General features: G+C 35.5%; 1 protein-coding gene across 8 annotated transcripts; it reads left to right on the plus strand.

Annotated features, from left to right (window-relative positions):
• The first annotated feature begins 3644 nt into the window (after window positions 1-3644).
• Window positions 3645-26407, plus strand: LOC144976930 (acyl-coenzyme A thioesterase 8-like). Of its 8 annotated transcripts, none has more exons than XR_013646189.1 (9): window positions 3645-3832; window positions 7011-7125; window positions 7693-7832; window positions 8962-9187; window positions 10206-10363; window positions 10836-11033; window positions 14477-14546; window positions 17817-17931; window positions 18500-18632. XR_013646189.1 is itself a non-coding variant. In XM_078921542.1 (8 exons), exons 2-8 carry the CDS (start codon window positions 14544-14546, stop codon window positions 25946-25948), a joined length of 1086 nt encoding a protein of 361 aa, XP_078777668.1. In that variant the 5' UTR covers window positions 10836-11033; window positions 14477-14543; the 3' UTR covers window positions 25949-26407. The 8 variants fall into 8 exon arrangements, 3 of the variants coding, with proteins under 3 accessions (XP_078777668.1, XP_078777667.1, XP_078777669.1); XR_013646192.1 differs by having other exon boundaries at window positions 3651-3753; XR_013646193.1 differs by lacking the exon at window positions 3645-3832 and adding an exon at window positions 3863-5917.
• The last annotated feature ends 1418 nt before the right edge of the window (window positions 26408-27825 follow it).

Genomic DNA, 27825 nt, shown 5'->3' on the forward strand with positions numbered 1-27825 from the left:
GACTAATGAATGTATTAAGATACATTTTTTACAGGAAGCGCGTGCATGTTAGTGTTTCCAGTTGTTATTTTATAAATGCTGTGTTCACATCAAATAGTATGTTATGAATGCCTATGTTTGTGTGTTTGTGTGTAAAAGCACTGCGTGTGTTTAATGTGTGTATATGCTAATTCTTATTCCATGTCATCTCATACGATTGTTATTTGAGAAATGAAAATAAATCCAAAGATTTAAAAAAATAATTCTATTCTTTTTGGATTCTTTATAAAAACTTTTTTATGATAATGGATTAAATTTCTAAACTAATGATCAAAACAATTCACTATGCGCATTTAATGGAAAAGAGTAATATTATTATGACATGCTAAAGGGTCTAAATTACTCAACTGATGGTACACACACACAACTCACAAGCAAATGGTGGATGGAATTCTCCTACTTTCTCTCCCCCCACCCCCCTCCCCAAACACATAACCTACTCATCTTGGGTCGATTGATTCTTAATAGGTCTACATCCTTATCTCTTCTATCCTACTCTTTTTTGTTTGTTTTGTTCTCATGTGGCTTCCTATCCTTGTATTTAGAATGGGACAATTTAGTTTCGCTTTGGCCCTGGCTGATATCTTTTTCTGGGAGAGAAACAGTAAGTTTTTGAAAGAAATTATATTTCCCTCCTGTAATTATCTCTTCATTACATTTATATCATGATATTGTAAGTTTTTAAAACTAAAATATACATTTTGTTATCCTTTTAGTATTTACCTTAGGCATTTGTCCTGTGGCTGTGTCGATATGGAACTTTTATGCTGCTTCAGGTTAGAGAGAGGAATAGATCGTTTTAGATATACGAGTACTTCTGATCTCTCTTGAACCTGTTCCATTTGTTTTACTTTTTTTTTTTTATACGCTTGGTAGTCTAATCCAAGTCTTTAGATTATTTATCATTTCCCTTTTTTTTAGTGGTAGTAGCGTATGGCTACACCTCCATTTCGTCAACCCAGATTCGAAAGTCTTCCTCCGCCCTAAGGACGGTCCCATAGCCACCATCAAGTTTAGTAACTGGACAGTGGAGGACGATGTGATCGCTGGTCTCTGGGGCTGCCTGACATTTCTGGCAGGTATCACTGTTTCCAAGTTTCTATCTGCACATATTTGATGCAGTTCTGTCATGTCCAGTAAAGAGGCGATTTGAGGAAACCCAGAATTTCCTGTTGTTATGAAATGCAGGCACTCTTTTAGTTGGATCTTTTATAATGTTTCCTCCTCTTGATGTTGCCCTGTTCCACATTTCCAGTTTTCCTCCACACTGAAGTCTGCCATTTTTATTAGGTGGAAAGGTCTTCTCGATTCCTGTGAATGATCATCACGTTGCCGTCATACAGGAGCTTGGGCGCTGCCATGACCCTGAAGGTGATACCAGCCTAGATCCAATCCTGCTGGAACAGCTGAAGATGAGTAGCCAGACCAAGAATGACCCAAACCGGCGTCCAGACAAGGTTCTTCCTTTTCATGGTCCCACACCTCCAACTCAATGAAATGAGTTAAAAGTGCAGTAAAACCAAAAATAAATACTTTTAGAAATAACGAAAAATAATCCCACAAGCAAAGGAACGTATCTGGGTTCAGTTGAGATTATTTTCTGACCCCTTTGTTAGGTCAGTAGATATTGGTGAATTGCTAGATGTGTTGGATCTGGCAAAACATATTTAGCTCTCCGTTTAGTGCAACACAAACTGAAATTCAATAAATTCTGAATCCACTGGAATTGTGGTTTTGAGGGGCTGTAAAAAAAAAAAAGAAATTGGAAGCATGAGCACCATATCTACTTAATGTGGTCAAAGCACTATACAAGGAATTCCAAGCCAGCAGCAACACTGCCCAGCACAGTTCAGAGCGAGAAATGATGTGTGCACGACTATTACATTTTAAGCACACAGACAACGCTGTTAGTGCTCCAGTACTCATTATACTCCTCATAATTCTGAGGGAATAGTTTTAAATAGCCTTTTTTCCAATGACTCAACATTGCGCAGCCCATAAAGGGACTTGAACTAAAAATGTACATTACATATATCACAAACCGAGACTCATATCTAAACATTATAATGTAGTGTCTCTTTGATATAGACGTCTAACTATTAAACATTTTATAGCTTTGCTGTGTTAAAACAGAAATAAGTGATAGTATGTTTGTCTTCATCTTTATAGTGGGCGACTTTTTGTTAAATACATTGAATAGGCCTAATGATCTTGTAAACTGTTTATTCTATTTAGGCCTATACGCTAATCCGACCCATCGTTGAGTATGTCTCGGTAGTTTGGGGCTCTGTGAAAGTGAGAAATTAGAAAATAAAATTGAAATGGTGCAGCGGAAGGCAGCTTACATGGTCACTGGTGATTACAGAACAACCATAAGCGTAACTGGCATTGTTAAGAACTTGGGGTGGGCAACACTCAAATTAAATATCAAAATGAGCTTTTATATAGCGCAATATCCACTAAACGTGCTCAAAGCACTTTACAAGGGGTCCTTGGTCAACAGCAACACTTAACATGTAGGACTGGACATGACGCCTGTTAGGCGATATTACAATTTTTTTATATAGAGACAACGCTGTTGACGGCCAGGTACTCATTTTACACCTGAGTACGGTGAGAGAATGTGAGTAAAGAGCCTTTTCCAAGGATGCAACTATGCGCCGAGCGAGGCTTGAATCCAGGACCTTCCAACCCGAAAGCGAGTGTCATACCACTAGACCACATAGCCGCACCCGAGAAGAGAAGAAAAATAGCTAAAGTAACAATGCTTTATAAGATGCTCAAAGGTCTGGTAGAAGTCGAAACTAACAGACTCCAACCAAGACCAACAATTTCAAGAACAAGGGGTCACGACCAACGATACCTAACTCCAAGTTCGAAATAACAAAGTCATATACGTAATCCTTTATTCATCAACAATTCGACTTTGAAATCACCTCACTGAAGACGCGGTAGAAGCACATAATTTGGGTCATTTTATAGAATACTACAATATACAACTAAAGTAATCCTTCAGAGCCATTAGGCCCATGGAGCCGGAGTTTATTCCAGTTTCTATAGCGTGAAATGGACACTGGTTTATCACAAAGTACTTTCCACTAGATCTAACAGACCTAGCTACCCAATCATTGCAGGGTAGACAGGGGGTCAGAAAATAATATCGACCGCACCCCGGATCAGTATCTCGTTCCCTTGATAGTGAAGCGAGTGCTCTACCAACTGAGCTATTGGGACCCCCATATACAACGATGTCGTGTTATATTATATTGCCTATGTAAAAAATGCTACAATACACCAAAGGTGAACTGCAAGTAAATGAAGAAGAAGAAGAGTAATGAAGAAACACTTTTTAAAATTGCGAAACGATTCTTTTTGTCAAAACAATATGATTATTTCTCCAACCCGTTCACGGATACAATGCAAACTGTTATTTGATAAGTTTAGATTCTCTCCCAACCACCATGAATAGATGGTCTGAAAAAGTCGAGATTATTGTCGTTGTGAAAACAATATATAACTCTTCTGTAAACTTTAAGAATAATTGGAACATGTTAATGTAGTTAATCGTCATAATTTTCATTCGTTTTATCTTTCTTCATAAGTTGTTGAATTTTTGTTTTGCTTTGGTTTTTTTCCCCATCTAGGCTACTGCTCCAGCCCCGGCGTTGACTTTGACCCGAGCGGCAGTCAGTCAGATGTATTTTGTTCTTCATGGTGAGGAGTGAGACAAAAGATCGAGACCTCAACAAAAACAGTTTAACTTTATTTTGTTCCATTTATCTAGAAACAGTTGGTATGTCAAATGTAAACTTCTTAACTTAAATTTTTCATCGATCTATAGAGTATAGAGTCTAGAGTAGGTACTTTGGTAAAAAAAAAAAAATATGAAAAAATCATATTGGATTGAGCTCAATGAAACCATTATAAAGTGCTTTTCAACACGTTTCTAATGATACCAAAATTGTGAAAATCTGATAAGCAGAAGAAAAGGTCGTTGGTGGACTCAATAATCAAGGACTTGAGTTATGAACAGCGCCTGAAAAGAGTAGGACTGCCAAGTATGGTCTATCTGCGTTTGAGAGGTGATATGATTGAGACCTATAACTATAAGTTCACACATTGCTTGTACGCGACTCAGGATAGGCTGTTCACAGTAGACAAAAAATCAGTCACCAGGGGCCACTCATATAAACTTCTGAAACCCAGAGTTAAAACCACCCTTCGACTGAACTTTTTTACACAGAGAGTTATTGAACGCTGGAACGCATTGAATTGACAGCAAATGTCGTTGAAGCGCCGAGTGTCAATGCTTTCAAGAATAGATTAGATGCTGTGATGGAAAGTTATGTGCATAGTGTAGAAGTGCCTCCCACCCAAAATAGCTATGATCAAAAGATCAGTAGAGAAAGTGTAGTGTAGGCTAGCCCCTGATCACAAGATCAGGTAGGGAAATGCATTAGATCAGTTGTGAACAAGACATTCAGTGACTGGAAAGACTTGGCGACAGGCCAGTGGCCTAATCAAGCGACGTCGATACCTTCTATTCTATTCTATTCTAAAAGTTATGTTAGTTTAAAGGCCACCTCTATTCGCTGTAGTATTGGGTTTTATTTCTCACTGCGAGTAGTCTTCGAGTTAGAGCTTTATTGTATAGAGGATTGGGCGCAAAATATAAATAAACTAGCTACACTATTATTCTTACTATCCACTATTTTTTAAAATTTATTTATTTATTATTGTTATTATTATTATTATTATTATTATTATTATTATTATTATTATTATTATTATTATTATTATTATTATTATTATTATTATTATTTTAAAAATAGATTACCATTATTATTATTTTGCGTTTCGTTGACGATGACGATGTGTCTGTTGTGTAGTGATGGTGGTGTTGTTGTGGTGGTTGTGATTGTAGTGGTAGTGATGATGACTATAAGGATAATGATGATGAAGATGTAATGGTGGTGGCGGTTGCTTTAGTTTTGATAACTGTGGTAGTGGTAGTAAAGATGATGATGTGATGGTTGTAGTTCTAGTGTTGGTGGTAGCGATGATGACGAGGAGGATGATGATGTAAAGGTGGTGGTTGCTATAGTTTTGATAACGATGTGGGAGGTTGCTGTGGTAGTAGTAGTGATAATGATGACGTGGTGGTGGCTGTAGTAGTAGAGGTAGTGATTGATGGTAACTTCTATTATTTGCAGGAGCACTGAGATGAGTCGAGTAACAGCGAGAGAGAGAGAGAGAGAGAGAGAGAGAGATTCCTAGAACTTTATAAAATATATTTAACTAAATGTAAATAATACATTAAATGGGGACGGAACTATTCTCATACTGACAGATAAGCTGATCAATTTCAAGATGCGAACAAATAATCAAGTCATAGATAACACACTCCTAGTAGCCAGAGAGGTGCAGATGAGGAAATTTTTATGGATTGGATTGGGGTAACAAAAACAAAACAAAACATGATCTTGTCAAGTTTCAGACTTGAAGAAAAAGTTGAAAATTATAAATATCAATTCTCAGTCACACAAAATGTTTCAGTAATCCCTCCTTTTCTTTCCTTCTCAAACTAACACACTCATTGAACTTCAAGCCATTCGACAACATGCCATTTTGAACAGAAAATAGTGTTTTGTTCAGTGAGGGGACAAAAACTAATTTTCAAAGATGGGAGAGCGCTTCAACTACTGCGAATAGTGGTTCCACTGTGTCCCCACTATTTGCAGTACTATTGCGAATAAGCTGAAAAACGGTCTTCTATTTGCCTTTGTTATTTATTGACAGCCAAACTTTGTGACCTGAAACGGTTGCATTTCTGGTAGTAACCACCATCTGGATTTCAAAACTGGCCGCTAAGATTTGAGTAAGTAAAGATTTTGCTGGAACGAATTTCATGAATGAGGTAAACAGCTTTGCCCTGAATTTAATTTTATTAAAAAGTTAAGATGTTCAATCACGTCCCGTCACTGAAATTTTGATTTACAAATTTCTAATTTTTTAATTATCCAAAGCTAAATTATACCCTATTTTTTTTATTTTTCATCCACAATCAAAAGATTTAAAAATAAGCAACACCAAACGATAGAGTAATTCCTCCTGAAGAAAATAAGACATAGATCATTAAAATCCATCCATAAACAAGAAAATCTATGGAACTTTTTCTGAGATCCTTCACCCAAAAGTAAAAAAATCGGGTCACAGCCACTAGGCCATTTATCAGCTCACTGCTGGAGTGCCAAATGGACGTTTTACTAAGGTACCTATCTAGAGTCTAGAGAATCTGTCTAGATAGATAGATCTGTTGACTGTTGAGCCCGCACCTGGGCCTGGACGTACTCGTATTCTCACACCGTACTCGAGTATATAATGAGTTAACAGCATTGTCTCTGAAAAAAAATGTAATACACGTCATGTCTTGTCCTACGTGTTTTAAGTGTTGTTGTTGACTAGGGACCCCTTGACTTATACTATACTTGTAAAAGTAAAGCGCTTTGATCATGTTTTAGTGGATATCGCGCAATATAAATGCTCTATCTATCTGTTTAAGTGTAACCAAAGACTGTTCACAGATAGGCTGAAGATTAGAGAGATATGCTCAAACTCAAAATCAAAAAGATTTTCCTTCACAATTGTAACGACTTATTTTTCTCAGCCCATGTCAGCATCAGATTATTTTCAGTGGGATTTTTTGAAAGAGGTTTTTTGAATTATAAACCCATTCAATTTTGAAGGAAAGTCTTATTTTTATTTATTGAAATTCAATATAGGTGTGATCCCCCACCACCTGTCTGCCTAGGGTCAGGATTTTTTTGTTTTTGTTTTTTGTTTAGGTTGCTCCACAGATCACATATATATTAGAGTGTATCATATATTTTGACAAATCATCACAAAAAATGCCATACATTTCAATTGTCCTACCTATTTTGTTCATGTTCACCAATTAATTTATTTTATAGTTCTACCGAAGAAAGGCACCAAGAAGATGTCCACTGCCAATGATAAGGATAAAGATCAGAGTAAACTGACTGACATGTTTCTTTGTTTAGAAGAAATAAGCCCTCTTCTCTTTAGGTAAGGGATTTAACGTGAGAACTATTTCAATTGCCCACAAGAATGTAAATGGAAAAAGAAAAAGAAATAAAAATACAGTACTTAGTCTTGTCCTTACCAATAAATACAATGTCCATTCCATAAATAAGTTTCCCTCCCATATAACTCAGAAACAAAGTGACGCAGGATACTGAAACTTGGCACAAATAATCTTTATTATGGTCTATTCAGTATAACAACACTTCATCATTCTCTGTAACCAGTCGTTAAATGCAGTGACGTAAGACTAGTTGTTCAGCTATTTGACAGCTTCTTTTGCTGCATAATGTCTTCTGCTGATTCAAATCTTTGTCCCCGGAGGTTCTTTTTTGTCTTCGGTCCCAAGAATAAAACCAGGTTTCATCTCTAGTGACAATTTGCTCTAAAACAGCTCTCTTTGAAATTGATGAATGATTTGTTTTGAGAAATTGATGCGAGCCTCCTTTTCAGTTGGTGTCAGCAAATGTGAACCAAATTCAAATTAAAAATTCGGTTACATTCTCCTCTATGCATACATATACCAACAATTTTTTTTGTTTTATTGTGCAGGAGTTCCAACTTGTTAAAGCCAGAAGTGATGCGATCTGTTTATGGTGGCCACATTGTGGCACAGGCAATGGTGGCTGCCTCGAATACAATACCAAAGGAAAGGGAGGCCCACAGTTTGCACTGTTACTTTCTCAAACCAGGTATCTATCAGAAAGTGAGGAGTGTTTTGTGTGTGTGTGTGTGTGTGTGTGTATTTCTGTCAGTGCAGATAGATCATTTTAAAAATTAGCTCCTAGCATCTGGATTTTACCTGATTTATTTGATATTTTATATTTTGTGTGGGCATCGAAGAGTACTGTTGATGTGCTATACAAATTTTATTTACATGTTGTATAATAATATTAATAATAATTGTTTTTGTTATTATTGTATTTTTTATTATAATAATGATTATATTATTATTTGTATTAGTTGTTGAAGTTGACTAGTAGTAGTATAGTAGTTGTAGTGAACACCACAAAGTACTCTATGTGCACGTTGTTGGTTTTCCCTTTTCATAAGGGTGCACTAAAGATGAATTTTATGTAAAATTGACTTATGAGTGTGAGAAAGTAGCAATGGTTCTTTATTTTTTTTTTCCTAATTAGTTGACAACAACAATGGTGAGCCATTATTTTTTAATTACTCATTGACAGGGGGGGGGGGTAATAATAAGTATAGATAAATGAATAAATGATTGAGCTTTATATCACGCAAAATCCACTAAATGTGCTCAAAGCGCTTTACAAGGGGTCCTTGGTCAACAGCAACATTTAACATGTAGGATGGGACATGACGCCTGTTAGGAGATATACAATATTTCGGACAAAGGCAACGTTGTTAACAGCCAGGTACTCATTTTACACCTGAGTACGGTGAGAGAATGTGAGTAAAGAGCCTTTTCCAAGGACTCAACTATGCGCTGAGCGCAAGGCTCGAACCCAGGACCTTCCGATCCGAAAGCGAGTGTCATACCACTAGACCACTTAGCCGCACAATATGAGCTCTTATATTGTGCAACATGTACTAAATGTGTTCAAAGCACTTTACAATGGGTTCCCAACTCATAACTTGAAGAACAGAACACGATGCCTTAAAGAAGACAATGCTGTTTGGACCAAGCACTCGTTTTACATGGAGTTTGGTGAAAAAATATAAATAACGAGCCTTCTCTAAGGACTCGGCTTTGCCCACAAGTCACATGCTCAGTGCCACATCATTTGTCTTTGTTGATTAAACTGGGACTTCATTCAACTTTTATTATTATTTTTTTTTAAATTGTTTCAAAAGGAGATGTTGACACTCCAATTCTTTATGAAGTCCACAAAACCAAAGACGGTTTGACATACTCGAATCGTTTCGTAAGGGCAACCCAACTTGGGAAGACCATCTTCACCATGATGGTGTCTTTCAAAGAGACAGAGGCTGACAACTATTCCCATCAGTTCAAAATGCCCGATGTGCCTGGGCCTGAAGAGTTGTTGGATGTAAATGAAATTCTCAAACAAAGATTAGGGTGAGGATGACCTTTTGGGCTCTAATTTTTCTCCTCTTCAGACTCCATCGCTTTCTTGTTTATTTGTGACCAATCGTCTCAAAATGGTATTATGTTAGGGTGGACTATGTGTCTGCAATTGAGTTTGGAACTTAATTTGTAAAATTTTGAGCAAGTATAATCAGGGATACCAAATGATTTTTTTTTTTAACCCTGAAAATGAGCAGAGCATCACATCTCACCTAAAATGAACCTGCAATTGCCTTTGTTGCACCAATTCCAATAACATTATTTCTGTCATGAGAAAAAGGATCTAAGCTCATTGGTCTACTTCTTGGAGACAGGAAAAGCTGTTAAGCTGTGAACTTGTGGAAAAAAAAAACCCAGGAAAAATCGGAGATTTGGCATACCTTAATTGAGGAGAGTGTATTTTGTATCATCCACTTTATAAAAAAAAAAAAAAATGAATTTCCTTATTCTGAACAATTTGGTTTTAAACTCAATTTTCCTCATCTAGTTCATTTCAACATAATACCAGATTGACCTGGTGACTCACATTTATCGTTGATACAGTAAAATTCTGTTGAGCAATTAAATTGAAGGGATTCTGTCTATTTAAATATTGACTAGTTTGTTTTAGTCTAACAAATTGACTTGAAATTTGAAGTAAGGGAGTCATATTGTCCAGCTCAGGGATAATTATAATTGCATGATCACATTATTCAGTTGTTCCGTCATGTCATGAAGTGAAAAGTTATACCGTGCACTGGAATTGTGTAACATCTTTATCAACACAGTTATGGGCCATAAGTAGTTTAAAAATCAGACTGAGATGTAAGGGACGTGCCAATCATTTTTTATTTTACTTTGTTATCATCCTCTGCATAACAAAATAGTTTTTCCTACTGATTAATTAATCATTTAAAAAATATCTATAATCTTTTGACTATTTCTTTTACCTTTATTATTCCTGGCATTATTGTGATCTTTATTTCTTCATTCCTAAAAACAAACACAATTTTTTCCCCATTAATATTAGGAATGCAGATATCAGTGAAATGGAGAAATTCTTCATTGAGCAGATATTGATGGCTGAGGTATTTATGGTTTTCAAACCTGTAGATCCTCGATTTGTCATTAGACATGAAAATCTACCAGCCAGACAATGTATGTGGCTGAAAGCAAAAGGCAATGTAGGTTAGTATATACTTTTTTGGAAAGCTAGTAAAAAATAAGTATGCTTTGCAGTCTTGAACCACTTGAAATAGAAATTTGGTTCCGTATGGCCTTCATTGGGGAAAGAAAGAAGCCTTTGAAAGGGTATTGAGCATAATGAATCCACGAAAATGCGCTGTATAATTATTTATATTATTTATTTCTAATGTACATGAAAATTACTTTTTATAAACAGAAAAATTGGATCAGAAAATAGGAAGAATTTTTTTCAGATTGAGCAGTGGAAAAAAGAAATATTCTAATTCTTTTCCATCTTTCTATGGGCTTAAATCTGTTTTTCATTCGAATAAAAGCCAAGTGAATACTGAACTTACAGGCATTCTCTAAATAAAAATACAAGTATTTTAAAAATTCTTGTCTTGCTTTTTTTTTTTGTTCTGAAGGGTTTCATTAATTTTTGTCTTCATTATGAACTTCAATTTTTTTTAAAAAGGCGACAAGCAGTTATTGCAGAAGTGTGTGGCAGCGTTCATGAGTGACTGGCAACTCCTAACTACAGCTTTGCTGCCTGGTGGTGATCAAGTGCCTTTTACTGATTTCATCTCTACAACCATCGACCACAGTATCTGGTTTCATCACGACATTAAAGCTGATGAGTGGTTACTGTATGAGATGGAAAGTCCCAAATGTGGTGAGTAATACAGAATGAAGAGATTGGGTAGCTGGGTCAAATATTAATGAGAATACTAAGCTGCTAGAAGCTATTGGATTTTAAAAAGTAATGAACAAAGATTAATATAACGGCTTCAAAAAAGAACATATTGCTTGACACAGAATGTTGGGGGCAAAAGTGACTCAAAAGTTTTTCCGATTGATAATTGTTTTATCATTATGATAGCAAACAATTATTAGTTCACACAAAAACTGGGATTAATTCTGGCTCTGCTAATGACTACTTTTACTTAATACATAGAATGTTCGTTGTCTTAAAACTGTCAGCAATCTTGGAAATATTATTTATACCCTTACATACATTGTTGCCTCATGAATAAATATTTGACAGTTGGAAGATTTTGAGAAGGCAACAAAAGTAATGAATACATATATAATAAAAATGAATATTACAGCTTTAAAAAAGAACAAAATACCAAACACGTAACTGTTAGGGCTCGAAGCCCTTCTTCAGCCAATAACAAAATTATTTTATTTTTTGTTATTGGCTGAAGAAGGAGTTATAGCCTGCAACGTTCCATATTTGGTATTTTGTTCTTGTTCGAAGCTGTTATATTCAGTTTGTTCATTACTTTTTAAAGTCCACAGCTTCTAGCAGCTTAGTATCACTTTGAGAAATCAACAGCAGATTATTAGCCTGTGTAATGAGGTATTTAAGCTTGAGATTAAATTTTAAAATTTAAGAAAACTATGTAATAATTTCCGCACCACACAGGCATTTTACACAGGTTGTCAGCTCCTGCACTCACAGAATCACCCTATTAATTAGAAATAAATTATATAGAGGTCTGCAAATCCTATGATTTCCCCCTTACATATTACACAGACTTATTTAACAGCAATGATTATTGGCTGGTATAGCTGTCTAAGAATATAACCTTCACCATTACAATAAGTAATGAATAAACAAGTTCCAGTCCGACATATAATTGACAATAAAAGTAAGTGGGATTTATTCTGTTTTACATGATATGGTATGTATTTACATTTTATAATGTATTATATTTTTTATGTTTATGATTCATCATTGGACACTAACGAAGGTTAAAACAAAACCACAATATTTTTTTATTGTGATTCTTATCTTGATATCAGCTGAGGTTCTCAACCGAACTGGCCGTCTCTCTGCTTCAGGTTGTAGGGGTACCGTTTGATGAAAAGGTGGGAGGTTGGCCAGTTCTAACTATGGCCAAACCAGGAAGGGAAAGGATAGAAATCTGGTTTGATATAAATATGACAGGCTGTAGATTTCTCTGTGTTAATCTTCTTGGGCCTGTCTTTGGACTTGAGTGCCCTCAGACAGGGATATATATATATAATCAATATTATATCTATATATATATTTATAATGCTAACGCCCAGATAGCATGAAATAAATAACTGATAGGTACTCTGGCCTCAAGAAGTACCGGTCTGCGCTAGATAAACAAAACTAGCTAAACCATGGTATTGAAAAATATTTTCACATTAACCGAATCATAATGATATCATGCATATCAACCTCATAGGAATAGAGACGGAAAATGCATGCAGAAAAAGCTGTAGATACAGACTATAGATTAGAAAGAAATTTAAGAAAGTTAATTCAATGTAATCCACTCAATCCTTATTCATGAATATCACAACACTGAACAGGATAAAAACATGTCTGATCTTGACGATCTGTTTGGTTGGAGAGGGGCTCTTGTTTTAAGTGGCAGGTTATATAAGGCTATAAGTTTTTGTTTTGAATATTGGGTGGAGGGCGTGTCTGCCAGATGTTCGCACTCAATTTTCTTTGTCCGATATTGGCAGAGTATGAGCGAGTTCTCATATAGGTGTGAAGTTTGTGTCTTCGTCACAAGGGCTTTAATTGCGTGTCAGCTGGAAAATGCTATATCATTATTTCCCCTTTGCATATTTTGAAAAGCATTTTTGTCATAGATTTAAATACACAAATTTGAGAATATTTTCTGAGTACAATTTTTTTTAGATGACCTTAAAGTAAAATTCGAATCAGCTATTGTGATTGTTTGTTCCCCTAGAATTTGATGGATTGAAGGATGCATTTTATTTAGGTATTAGTCCCTCAGAACCATTAGACCCATAGAATGGGGGGTTTACCCTGGTTTGTACAGCATGAAAGGGACAATGGCAATTGCTTGTTACCCTTTGGATAAGACACTAGTCTATCCCAAAGTACTTTCCACCAGATCTAACAGACTGGAGCTTCCCAATTACTGCTGGATGTATAGGAGTTTTGGAAAAATTCTCGACTTCACCTGGGATTGATCTCAGTCCCTTTACGTGCTAAGCAAATACTCTACCAACTGAGCTATTGGGGTACCCTTTAATAGGTGGGATAGGTCTTAAGTTGTAAAATAGTATTCATGAATTTCTTCCCTATGCTAAGCTTAGGACAATTAAGCATTTTGCTCAGTCATAAGTGCTACAATAATTTATGGGAAATCTCTGTCGTTTGGTTTTTACTAAGGTAAGAATGGTTGGGTTATTGACACCTTCATTTACGAGGGAGGGTCAAAAAGTACCGGAACAAATCTCCGACTGAGTTTATTTCTTTCTCATGTGACATCATATTTGGCTCAATTGAACTTACTGTTCCATTTAAACCAAAAGTTAAAAATTTTAATTCTGTCAAATTTTGACAAAGTTATAACAGTTCAAAATGGATGCTCCCGTGGATGTCTGTCAGCGACTGAAAGCTGTTGTTGAATTCTTGTTTTCAAAGAAGAAACCTCGAGTAACTACAATATACAACTAAAGTAATCCTTCAGAGCCATTAGGCCCATGGAGCCGGAGTTTATTCCAGTTTCTATAGCGTGAAATGGACACTGGTTTATCACAAAGTACTTTCCACTAGATCTAACAGACCTAGCTACCCAATCATTGCAGGGTAGACAGGGGGGTCAGAAAATAATATCGACCGCACCCCGGATCAGTATCTCGTTCCCTTGATAGTGAAGCGAGTGCTCTACCAACTGAGCTATTGGGACCCCCATATACAACGATGTCGTGTTATATTATATTGCCTATGTAAAAAATGCTACAATACACCAAAGGTGAACTGCAAGTAAATGAAGAAGAAGAAGAGTAATGAAGAAACACTTTTTAAAATTGCGAAACGATTTTTTTTGTCAAAACAATATGATTATTTCTCCAACCCGTTCACGGATACAATGCAAACTGTTATTTGATAAGTTTAGATTCTCTCCCAACCACCATGAATAGATGGTCTGAAAAAGTCGAGATTATTGTCGTTGTGAAAACATATATAACTCTTCTGTAAACTTTAAGAATAATTGGAACATGTTAATGTAGTTAATCGTCATAATTTTCATTCGTTTTATCTTTCTTCATAAGTTGTTGAATTTTTGTTTTGCTTTGGTTTTTTTCCCCATCTAGGCTACTGCTCCAGCCCCGGCGTTGACTTTGACCCGAGCGGCAGTCAGTCAGATGTATTTTGTTCTTCATGGTGAGGAGTGAGACAAAAGATCGAGACCTCAACAAAAACAGTTTAACTTTATTTTGTTCCATTTATCTAGAAACAGTTGGTATGTCAAATGTAAACTTCTTAACTTAAATTTTTCATCGATCTATAGAGTATAGAGTCTAGAGTAGGTACTTTGGTAAAAAAAAAAAAAATATGAAAAAATCATATTGGATTGAGCTCAATGAAACCATTATAAAGTGCTTTTCAACACGTTTCTAATGATACCAAAATTGTGAAAATCTGATAAGCAGAAGAAAAGGTCGTTGGTGGACTCAATAATCAAGGACTTGAGTTATGAACAGCGCCTGAAAAGAGTAGGACTGCCAAGTATGGTCTATCTGCGTTTGAGAGGTGATATGATTGAGACCTATAACTATAAGTTCACACATTGCTTGTACGCGACTCAGGATAGGCTGTTCACAGTAGACAAAAAATCAGTCACCAGGGGCCACTCATATAAACTTCTGAAACCCAGAGTTAAAACCACCCTTCGACTGAACTTTTTTACACAGAGAGTTATTGAACGCTGGAACGCATTGAATTGACAGCAAATGTCGTTGAAGCGCCGAGTGTCAATGCTTTCAAGAATAGATTAGATGCTGTGATGGAAAGTTATGTGCATAGTGTAGAAGTGCCTCCCACCCAAAATAGCTATGATCAAAAGATCAGTAGAGAAAGTGTAGTGTAGGCTAGCCCCTGATCACAAGATCAGGTAGGGAAATGCATTAGATCAGTTGTGAACAAGACATTCAGTGACTGGAAAGACTTGGCGACAGGCCAGTGGCCTAATCAAGCGACGTCGATACCTTCTATTCTATTCTATTCTAAAAGTTATGTTAGTTTAAAGGCCACCTCTATTCGCTGTAGTATTGGGTTTTATTTCTCACTGCGAGTAGTCTTCGAGTTAGAGCTTTATTGTATAGAGGATTGGGCGCAAAATATAAATAAACTAGCTACACTATTATTCTTACTATCCACTATTTTTTAAAATTTATTTATTTATTATTGTTATTATTATTATTATTATTATTATTATTATTATTATTATTATTATTATTATTATTATTATTATTATTATATTATTATTATTATTATTTTAAAAATAGATTACCATTATTATTATTTTGCGTTTCGTTGACGATGACGATGTGTCTGTTGTGTAGTGATGGTGGTGTTGTTGTGGTGGTTGTGATTGTAGTGGTAGTGATGATGACTATAAGGATAATGATGATGAAGATGTAATGGTGGTGGCGGTTGCTTTAGTTTTGATAACTGTGGTAGTGGTAGTAAAGATGATGATGTGATGGTTGTAGTTCTAGTGTTGGTGGTAGCGATGATGACGAGGAGGATGATGATGTAAAGGTGGTGGTTGCTATAGTTTTGATAACGATGTGGGAGGTTGCTGTGGTAGTAGTAGTGATAATGATGACGTGGTGGTGGCTGTAGTAGTAGAGGTAGTGATTGATGGTAACTTCTATTATTTGCAGGAGCACTGAGATGAGTCGAGTAACAGCGAGAGAGAGAGAGAGAGAGAGAGAGAGAGAGAGAGAGATTCCTAGAACTTTATAAAATATATTTAACTAAATGTAAATAATACATTAAATGGGGACGGAACTATTCTCATACTGACAGATAAGCTGATCAATTTCAAGATGCGAACAAATAATCAAGTCATAGATAACACACTCCTAGTAGCCAGAGAGGTGCAGATGAGGAAATTTTTATGGATTGGATTGGGGTAACAAAAACAAAACAAAACATGATCTTGTCAAGTTTCAGACTTGAAGAAAAAGTTGAAAATTATAAATATCAATTCTCAGTCACACAAAATGTTTCAGTAATCCCTCCTTTTCTTTCCTTCTCAAACTAACACACTCATTGAACTTCAAGCCATTCGACAACATGCCATTTTGAACAGAAAATAGTGTTTTGTTCAGTGAGGGGACAAAAACTAATTTTCAAAGATGGGAGAGCGCTTCAACTACTGCGAATAGTGGTTCCACTGTGTCCCCACTATTTGCAGTACTATTGCGAATAAGCTGAAAAACGGTCTTCTATTTGCCTTTGTTATTTATTGACAGCCAAACTTTGTGACCTGAAACGGTTGCATTTCTGGTAGTAACCACCATCTGGATTTCAAAACTGGCCGCTAAGATTTGAGTAAGTAAAGATTTTGCTGGAACGAATTTCATGAATGAGGTAAACAGCTTTGCCCTGAATTTAATTTTATTAAAAAGTTAAGATGTTCAATCACGTCCCGTCACTGAAATTTTGATTTACAAATTTCTAATTTTTTAATTATCCAAAGCTAAATTATACCCTATTTTTTTTATTTTTCATCCACAATCAAAAGATTTAAAAATAAGCAACACCAAACGATAGAGTAATTCCTCCTGAAGAAAATAAGACATAGATCATTAAAATCCATCCATAAACAAGAAAATCTATGGAACTTTTTCTGAGATCCTTCACCCAAAAGTAAAAAAATCGGGTCACAGCCACTAGGCCATTTATCAGCTCACTGCTGGAGTGCCAAATGGACGTTTTACTAAGGTACCTATCTAGAGTCTAGAGAATCTGTCTAGATAGATAGATCTGTTGACTGTTGAGCCCGCACCTGGGCCTGGACGTACTCGTATTCTCACACCGTACTCGAGTATATAATGAGTTAACAGCATTGTCTCTGAAAAAAAATGTAATACACGTCATGTCTTGTCCTACGTGTTTTAAGTGTTGTTGTTGACTAGGGACCCCTTGACTTATACTATACTTGTAAAAGTAAAGCGCTTTGATCATGTTTTAGTGGATATCGCGCAATATAAATGCTCTATCTATCTGTTTAAGTGTAACCAAAGACTGTTCACAGATAGGCTGAAGATTAGAGAGATATGCTCAAACTCAAAATCAAAAAGATTTTCCTTCACAATTGTAACGACTTATTTTTCTCAGCCCATGTCAGCATCAGATTATTTTCAGTGGGTTTTTTGAAAGAGGTTTTTTGAATTATAAACCCATTCAATTTTGAAGGAAAGTCTTATTTTTATTTATTGAAATTCAATATAGGTGTGATCCCCCACCACCTGTCTGCCTAGGGTCAGGATTTTTTTGTTTTTGTTTTTTGTTTAGGTTGCTCCACAGATCACATATATATTAGAGTGTATCATATATTTTGACAAATCATCACAAAAAATGCCATACATTTCAATTGTCCTACCTATTTTGTTCATGTTCACCAATTAATTTATTTTATAGTTCTACCGAAGAAAGGCACCAAGAAGATGTCCACTGCCAATGATAAGGATAAAGATCAGAGTAAACTGACTGACATGTTTCTTTGTTTAGAAGAAATAAGCCCTCTTCTCTTTAGGTAAGGGATTTAACGTGAGAACTATTTCAATTGCCCACAAGAATGTAAATGGAAAAAGAAAAAGAAATAAAAATACAGTACTTAGTCTTGTCCTTACCAATAAATACAATGTCCATTCCATAAATAAGTTTCCCTCCCATATAACTCAGAAACAAAGTGACGCAGGATACTGAAACTTGGCACAAATAATCTTTATTATGGTCTATTCAGTATAACAACACTTCATCATTCTCTGTAACCAGTCGTTAAATGCAGTGACGTAAGACTAGTTGTTCAGCTATTTGACAGCTTCTTTTGCTGCATAATGTCTTCTGCTGATTCAAATCTTTGTCCCCGGAGGTTCTTTTTTGTCTTCGGTCCCAAGAATAAAACCAGGTTTCATCTCTAGTGACAATTTGCTCTAAAACAGCTCTCTTTGAAATTGATGAATGATTTGTTTTGAGAAATTGATGCGAGCCTCCTTTTCAGTTGGTGTCAGCAAATGTGGAACCAAATTCAAATTAAAAATTCGGTTACATTCTCCTCTATGCATACATATACCAACAATTTTTTTTGTTTTATTGTGCAGGAGTTCCAACTTGTTAAAGCCAGAAGTGATGCGATCTGTTTATGGTGGCCACATTGTGGCACAGGCAATGGTGGCTGCCTCGAATACAATACCAAAGGAAAGGGAGGCCCACAGTTTGCACTGTTACTTTCTCAAACCAGGTATCTATCAGAAAGTGAGGAGTGTTTGTGTGTGTGTGTGTGTGTGTGTGTATTTCTGTCAGTGCAGATAGATCATTTTAAAAATTAGCTCCTAGCATCTGGATTTTACCTGATTTATTTGATATTTTATATTTTGTGTGGGCATCGAAGAGTACTGTTGATGTGCTATACAAATTTTATTTACATGTTGTATAATAATATTAATAATAATTGTTTTTGTTATTATTGTATTTTTTATTATAATAATGATTATATTATTATTTGTATTAGTTGTTGAAGTTGACTAGTAGTAGTATAGTAGTTGTAGTGAACACCACAAAGTACTCTATGTGCACGTTGTTGGTTTTCCCTTTTCATAAGGGTGCACTAAAGATGAATTTTATGTAAAATTGACTTATGAGTGTGAGAAAGTAGCAATGGTTCTTTATTTTTTTTTTCCTAATTAGTTGACAACAACAATGGTGAGCCATTATTTTTTAATTACTCATTGACAGGGGGGGGGGGGGTAATAATAAGTATAGATAAATGAATAAATGATTGAGCTTTATATCACGCAAAATCCACTAAATGTGCTCAAAGCGCTTTACAAGGGGTCCTTGGTCAACAGCAACATTTAACATGTAGGATGGGACATGACGCCTGTTAGGAGATATACAATATTTCGGACAAAGGCAACGTTGTTAACAGCCAGGTACTCATTTTACACCTGAGTACGGTGAGAGAATGTGAGTAAAGAGCCTTTTCCAAGGACTCAACTATGCGCTGAGCGCAAGGCTCGAACCCAGGACCTTCCGATCCGAAAGCGAGTGTCATACCACTAGACCACTTAGCCGCACAATATGAGCTCTTATATTGTGCAACATGTACTAAATGTGTTCAAAGCACTTTACAATGGGTTCCCAACTCATAACTTGAAGAACAGAACACGATGCCTTAAAGAAGACAATGCTGTTTGGACCAAGCACTCGTTTTACATGGAGTTTGGTGAAAAAATATAAATAACGAGCCTTCTCTAAGGACTCGGCTTTGCCCACAAGTCACATGCTCAGTGCCACATCATTTGTCTTTGTTGATTAAACTGGGACTTCATTCAACTTTTATTATTATTTTTTTTTAAATTGTTTCAAAAGGAGATGTTGACACTCCAATTCTTTATGAAGTCCACAAAACCAAAGACGGTTTGACATACTCGAATCGTTTCGTAAGGGCAACCCAACTTGGGAAGACCATCTTCACCATGATGGTGTCTTTCAAAGAGACAGAGGCTGACAACTATTCCCATCAGTTCAAAATGCCCGATGTGCCTGGGCCTGAAGAGTTGTTGGATGTAAATGAAATTCTCAAACAAAGATTAGGGTGAGGATGACCTTTTGGGCTCTAATTTTTCTCCTCTTCAGACTCCATCGCTTTCTTGTTTATTTGTGACCAATCGTCTCAAAATGGTATTATGTTAGGGTGGACTATGTGTCTGCAATTGAGTTTGGAACTTAATTTGTAAAATTTTGAGCAAGTATAATCAGGGATACCAAATGATTTTTTTTTTTAACCCTGAAAATGAGCAGAGCATCACATCTCACCTAAAATGAACCTGCAATTGCCTTTGTTGCACCAATTCCAATAACATTATTTCTGTCATGAGAAAAAGGATCTAAGCTCATTGGTCTACTTCTTGGAGACAGGAAAAGCTGTTAAGCTGTGAACTTGTGGAAAAAAAAACCCAGGAAAAATCGGAGATTTGGCATACCTTAATTGAGGAGAGTGTATTTTGTATCATCCACTTTATAAAAAAAAAAAAAATGAATTTCCTTATTCTGAACAATTTGGTTTTAAACTCAATTTTCCTCATCTAGTTCATTTCAACATAATACCAGATTGACCTGGTGACTCACATTTATCGTTGATACAGTAAAATTCTGTTGAGCAATTAAATTGAAGGGATTCTGTCTATTTAAATATTGACTAGTTTGTTTTAGTCTAACAAATTGACTTGAAATTTGAAGTAAGGGAGTCATATTGTCCAGCTCAGGGATAATTATAATTGCATGATCACATTATTCAGTTGTTCCGTCATGTCATGAAGTGAAAAGTTATACCGTGCACTGGAATTGTGTAACATCTTTATCAACACAGTTATGGGCCATAAGTAGTTTAAAAATCAGACTGAGATGTAAGGGACGTGCCAATCATTTTTTATTTTACTTTGTTATCATCCTCTGCATGACAAAATAGTTTTTCCTACTGATTAATTAATCATTTAAAAAATATCTATAATCTTTTGACTATTTCTTTTACCTTTATTATTCCTGGCATTATTGTGATCTTTATTTCTTCATTCCTAAAAACAAACACAATTTTTTCCCCATTAATATTAGGAATGCAGATATCAGTGAAATGGAGAAATTCTTCATTGAGCAGATATTGATGGCTGAGGTATTTATGGTTTTCAAACCTGTAGATCCTCGATTTGTCATTAGACATGAAAATCTACCAGCCAGACAATGTATGTGGCTGAAAGCAAAAGGCAATGTAGGTTAGTATATACTTTTTTGGAAAGCTAGTAAAAAATAAGTATGCTTTGCAGTCTTGAACCACTTGAAATAGAAATTTGGTTCCGTATGGCCTTCATTGGGGAAAGAAAGAAGCCTTTGAAAGGGTATTGAGCATAATGAATCCACGAAAATGCGCTGTATAATTATTTATATTATTTATTTCTAATGTACATGAAAATTACTTTTTATAAACAGAAAAATTGGATCAGAAAATAGGAAGAATTTTTTTTCAGATTGAGCAGTGGAAAAAAGAAATATTCTAATTCTTTTCCATCTTTCTATGGGCTTAAATCTGTTTTTCATTCGAATAAAAGCCAAGTGAATACTGAACTTACAGGCATTCTCTAAATAAAAATACAAGTATTTTAAAAATTCTTGTCTTGCTTTTTTTTTTTGTTCTGAAGGGTTTCATTAATTTTTGTCTTCATTATGAACTTCAATTTTTTTTAAAAAGGCGACAAGCAGTTATTGCAGAAGTGTGTGGCAGCGTTCATGAGTGACTGGCAACTCCTAACTACAGCTTTGCTGCCTGGTGGTGATCAAGTGCCTTTTACTGATTTCATCTCTACAACCATCGACCACAGTATCTGGTTTCATCACGACATTAAAGCTGATGAGTGGTTACTGTATGAGATGGAAAGTCCCAAATGTGGTGAGTAATACAGAATGAAGAGATTGGGTAGCTGGGTCAAATATTAATGAGAATACTAAGCTGCTAGAAGCTATTGGATTTTAAAAAGTAATGAACAAAGATTAATATAACGGCTTCAAAAAAGAACATATTGCTTGACACAGAATGTTGGGGGCAAAAGTGACTCAAAAGTTTTTCCGATTGATAATTGTTTTATCATTATGATAGCAAACAATTATTAGTTCACACAAAAACTGGGATTAATTCTGGCTCTGCTAATGACTACTTTTACTTAATACATAGAATGTTCGTTGTCTTAAAACTGTCAGCAATCTTGGAAATATTATTTATACCCTTACATACATTGTTGCCTCATGAATAAATATTTGACAGTTGGAAGATTTTGAGAAGGCAACAAAAGTAATGAATACATATATAATAAAAATGAATATTACAGCTTTAAAAAAGAACAAAATACCAAACACGTAACTGTTAGGGCTCGAAGCCCTTCTTCAGCCAATAACAAAATTATTTTATTTTTTGTTATTGGCTGAAGAAGGAGTTATAGCCTGCAACGTTCCATATTTGGTATTTTGTTCTTGTTCGAAGCTGTTATATTCAGTTTGTTCATTACTTTTTAAAGTCCACAGCTTCTAGCAGCTTAGTATCACTTTGAGAAATCAACAGCAGATTATTAGCCTGTGTAATGAGGTATTTAAGCTTGAGATTAAATTTTAAAATTTAAGAAAACTATGTAATAATTTCCGCACCACACAGGCATTTTACACAGGTTGTCAGCTCCTGCACTCACAGAATCACCCTATTAATTAGAAATAAATTTATTAGAGGTCTGCAAATCCTATGATTTCCCCCTTACATATTACACAGACTTATTTAACAGCAATGATTATTGGCTGGTATAGCTGTCTAAGAATATAACCTTCACCATTACAATAAGTAATGAATAAACAAGTTCCAGTCCGACATATAATTGACAATAAAAGTAAGTGGGATTTATTCTGTTTTACATGATATGGTATGTATTTACATTTTATAATGTATTATATTTTTTATGTTTATGATTCATCATTGGACACTAACGAAGGTTAAAACAAAACCACAATATTTTTTTATTGTGATTCTTATCTTGATATCAGCTGAGGTTCTCAACCGAACTGGCCGTCTCTCTGCTTCAGGTTGTAGGGGTACCGTTTGATGAAAAGGTGGGAGGTTGGCCAGTTCTAACTATGGCCAAACCAGGAAGGGAAAGGATAGAAATCTGGTTTGATATAAATATGACAGGCTGTAGATTTCTCTGTGTTAATCTTCTTGGGCCTGTCTTTGGACTTGAGTGCCCTCAGACAGGGATATAATATATATAATCAATATTATATCTATATATATATTTATAATGCTAACGCCCAGATAGCATGAAATAAATAACTGATAGGTACTCTGGCCTCAAGAAGTACCGGTCTGCGCTAGATAAACAAAACTAGCTAAACCATGGTATTGAAAAATATTTTCACATTAACCAATCATAATGATATCATGCATATCAACCTCATAGGAATAGAGACGGAAAATGCATGCAGAAAAAGCTGTAGATACAGACTATAGATTAGAAAGAAATTTAAGAAAGTTAATTCAATGTAATCCACTCAATCCTTATTCATGAATATCACAACACTGAACAGGATAAAAACATGTCTGATCTTGACGATCTGTTTGGTTGGAGAGGGGCTCTTGTTTTAAGTGGCAGGTTATATAAGGCTATAAGTTTTTGTTTTGAATATTGGGTGGAGGGCGTGTCTGCCAGATGTTCGCACTCAATTTTCTTTGTCCGATATTGGCAGAGTATGAGCGAGTTCTCATATAGGTGTGAAGTTTGTGTCTTCGTCACAAGGGCTTTAATTGCGTGTCAGCTGGAAAATGCTATATCATTATTTCCCCTTTGCATATTTTGAAAAGCATTTTTGTCATAGATTTAAATACACAAATTTGAGAATATTTTCTGAGTACAATTTTTTTTAGATGACCTTAAAGTAAAATTCGAATCAGCTATTGTGATTGTTTGTTCCCCTAGAATTTGATGGATTGAAGGATGCATTTTATTTAGGTATTAGTCCCTCAGAACCATTAGACCCATAGAATGGGGGGTTTACCCTGGTTTGTACAGCATGAAAGGGACAATGGCAATTGCTTGTTACCCTTTGGATAAGACACTAGTCTATCCCAAAGTACTTTCCACCAGATCTAACAGACTGGAGCTTCCCAATTACTGCTGGATGTATAGGAGTTTTGGAAAAATTCTCGACTTCACCTGGGATTGATCTCAGTCCCTTTACGTGCTAAGCAAATACTCTACCAACTGAGCTATTGGGGTACCCTTTAATAGGTGGGATAGGTCTTAAGTTGTAAAATAGTATTCATGAATTTCTTCCCTATGCTAAGCTTAGGACAATTAAGCATTTTGCTCAGTCATAAGTGCTACAATAATTTATGGGAAATCTCTGTCGTTTGGTTTTTACTAAGGTAAGAATGGTTGGGTTATTGACACCTTCATTTACGAGGGAGGGTCAAAAAGTACCGGAACAAATCTCCGACTGAGTTTATTTCTTTCTCATGTGACATCATATTTGGCTCAATTGAACTTACTGTTCCATTTAAACCAAAAGTTAAAAATTTTAATTCTGTCAAATTTTGACAAAGTTATAACAGTTCAAAATGGATGCTCCCGTGGATGTCTGTCAGCGACTGAAAGCTGTTGTTGAATTCTTGTTTTCAAAGAAGAAACCTCGAGTAACATTTTTAAAAGCATTAGTAAAGTCTTTAAAACTCAGGCATTTTGTAGAGGCAGTGTTTTAGATGGGTTGAACCTGAGTCGAAGAGACAATCATTGGAATGGCGACACCCCTCTTCCCCAAAGACCAAAAACTTCAAAGCTGGGAAATCAGCTGGGAAAATCATGCCAAGAATGTTTTGAGACATAAGGGGTGTAATCGTTGTTGATTTCCTACCACAGGGAGCCATTGTCAAATCTGAACTGTGCAACTAGACCTTGAATCTACTGAAAGCAAGAATTCTTCATGAAAATGCCCTTTCATACACAAGTGTCAGGAAAAGGGAGGTAATCGCATCATTTTGATGGACAACGCTGCTCACCCTCCTTATTAATTCACCAGACTTGACACTATTGGACTTTCATCTTTTTGGTCCATTGAAGAAGGCAACGAGGGGAATCGCTGAGAAAACGAAGAAGCCAAGTCAGTTGTGAAAAATTGGCTCAAAGTTCAGTCAACTAAGTTTTATGGAATTGTGGCATTTTTAATGGAATTGTGTCGCATCTAGATTTTTTGTATTACTTAGGGTCCACAGGAAGTGCAACAGTTAAGTTTATGGAGATTTTCTGACTTCCAGGTCTAAAAAGTCACTTTTATGAGCTTAAGATATCAAGGCAATGGAATTTGAATACATCGCCAAACAGTCCTGAGACTGATTAGCATCTATCTGGTTGAACATTGCAGCTGGTGGATGATTTTGCAATGATATGTGAGTGAGGTAGAGAATTTGCAAACTGGGTAGATCATCATAACATTGTCATTGTAGCGTGAGACCATCAGAATTTGCTACCAATGGCAGAACTCATCAGCCATGAATTACACGAATACCTTTATCAATTATACAATGTTGTTGGTGTTTTCGGAGGTCAAATCTCAATTTTACTATGGTTTTATGAATACCAAATGAAAGAAGCATTTCTAATATTAAATATTTTGAAGTGATGATTCCTATTTTATTTTCATTGAATTGAAACTTGTTGGATTAACTGTTAACTGTATAAAATATGAAATTTTTTAGTTTTTGTGTCAACTTCTAAATAGGTAAAAAAATCACACCTGTATCATCAATTTCATTTCCATAGAAAAATTTAATCCTTATTGCCATTTTAAATTTTATAGGTCAAGGCAGGGGTCATACAGTGGGTCGATTATGGACACGAGATGGCAGGCTGGTTATGTCAGTGGCACAGGAAGGAGTTGTTCGGATTCGACCATCCTATCCAGAAAGTACTCAACAAAGCGAAGCCGTTAGTGTTTCAAAAGACAAAGGGAAATCTCGTCTGTAATGAAATTATAGAATACCATGTCTTTCCCTAAAAGTTTTATTCTATCTCATAATCTTATAATGGAGTGTAAGAATCTACACACAAGTTGGTATTTTCAACTAATGTGTTCAGCCTTGTGATGTAAAAGATTAATAAATTTAAATATTGAAGATATAAAATAGTCAAAACTTTCCAGTCAAGAGCCCGGTGATTAAAAAAAAAATTAATGATTAAAACAATATGTCTGTTTTAATACGTATATGTCTGTTTGAATATGTAAAGAATAATGAAATAATCATAACTTATCAATCAAGCATCCCATGCTGTAAAGTTGTAAAATATTTTAAAACAAACATCTTGCCTTGAAGAAGAGAATATTTCAAATATCATAACAAGACCAAGTTTCTAGGTAGGGTCTTACGACCTCCCATGATGGGCAGAGAGGTCACTTTTGCTCTGACTCCTTTCCCCCCCCCCCCCCCCCCCCCCCCCCCCCCCCCCCGATATCTGCTTTCCCTTTTCATGTTGCTCTCTATTAACTCACTCATCCCTAACACCGACTATATCCGTAGTTTACCCTGGTTAATTTTACCCCATGCCTATTTATTACATTTTTCTGAGACCAATTATAGGCGTAGTATCAAAGCTAATGTTTTTAGTTTTTGCTTGTTGATGATAGTTGAATAAAACTATCTATGTACATGCTCATTTTTAATACATTTTGTTTCCAATTGTGAAAAGTAGCAAAAATCTCTAGGATTGAGTGAGTTAAGACCTCTCTGTTTGTGCTACTATAGTTTGTATTTAATTGTGAATATAATACAACGCAGCAATCTCGAACATGCAAACCACATACATGTCTTATTTCCACGTTTTAATCCCTTTATTTTCATAGTATTGGCAACATAAAATAGGGTTGGAGGTCAAAATTATTCCGTACAGCCCATGTTAGATTTTTGCCAATGAGCTCAGAGTTTCCAGTAAATCCCAAACTTCTAAAAATATTTTTTACATATTGATAGTAACTTTTTTTAAAAATTAGGGATGACTTGTTGACTTGACTCAAATGATTGTTTAGAAAATTTGCTAGGGCATAATGAATGGTCATAATTTGATGCTTGGAATTGCCATCTGTCTGCCCTGTTGCCAGATTCATTTGCATGCACCAACAGACTTTATTACCAGACTGATTTTGATTGTTGATGGCTCAAAAGTTGGTGTCACTTGTTGTTAATTTCCACAATACAGTAGTATAATAATTAAAACAGATGCCTGTTCGTAATATTGCCAGCTCATCAAATATCCTGCCCGCGGGATTAGTGAATTGCCAGCCTGGCAAAAATATCACGGGTCAGATTTAGTTTTCGTCGGATGAGCATATTTTAAAATTTTCTTACGTTGCAGTTCCATTTTTAAAATTTAAAGTGTGACAAGTGTGCAAATAATCTAAATATTTAATAGGTGATTACATTACTTTAATTATTATTTCAAAGGTATCGGATGAGTGAAGTTTTTAAAAAAATTGTGTTGCACTCCGATTTTGCTTTTTAAATTTTATAAAATGAAAGCCTGACATGCATGCAAGTAATCATAGAATTTAATAGACAATGACAATACTTTTCTTATTGTTTTAGAGGTATCCTCTTATATATTGTATATGACTTCAATCATTTCAAATTTTGGGTTCGGTACATTTACATTTGGACACTTGTTAAGAATCAGAGGTCTTATTCACATCTTCGCCTTTCACCTACTAATCTCAGTGCCTTTTTGCCTATTGGGAATTCCCATTACTGGAATCAATACAAGGAATTGGTGGCACAGCCCTTGACCCCTGACATCACGGCTCTGATCAATGGACACAAGTAGTTATTGTTAATATTATGGATTAAAATATT

Source organism: Berghia stephanieae, chromosome 7 (assembly GCF_034508935.2).
Source record: "Berghia stephanieae isolate SIO BIC M18660-M18661 chromosome 7, UCSD_Bste_1.3, whole genome shotgun sequence".
NCBI lineage: Eukaryota > Metazoa > Mollusca > Gastropoda > Nudibranchia > Aeolidiidae > Berghia > Berghia stephanieae.

Excerpts from the sequence above, each read along its gene's own strand:
- LOC144976930 (XM_078921541.1), top strand. The coding sequence starts at position 10,995 with ATGAGTGGTTACTGTATGAGATGGAAAGTCCCAAATGTG. Across the intron at positions 19,996-21,011 it reads ATTCTCAAACAAAGATTAGG|GAATGCAGATATCAGTGAAA; the intron begins GTGAGGATGACC and ends CATTAATATTAG. Across the intron at positions 21,841-25,781 it reads GATGGAAAGTCCCAAATGTG|GTCAAGGCAGGGGTCATACA; the intron begins GTGAGTAATACA and ends TAAATTTTATAG.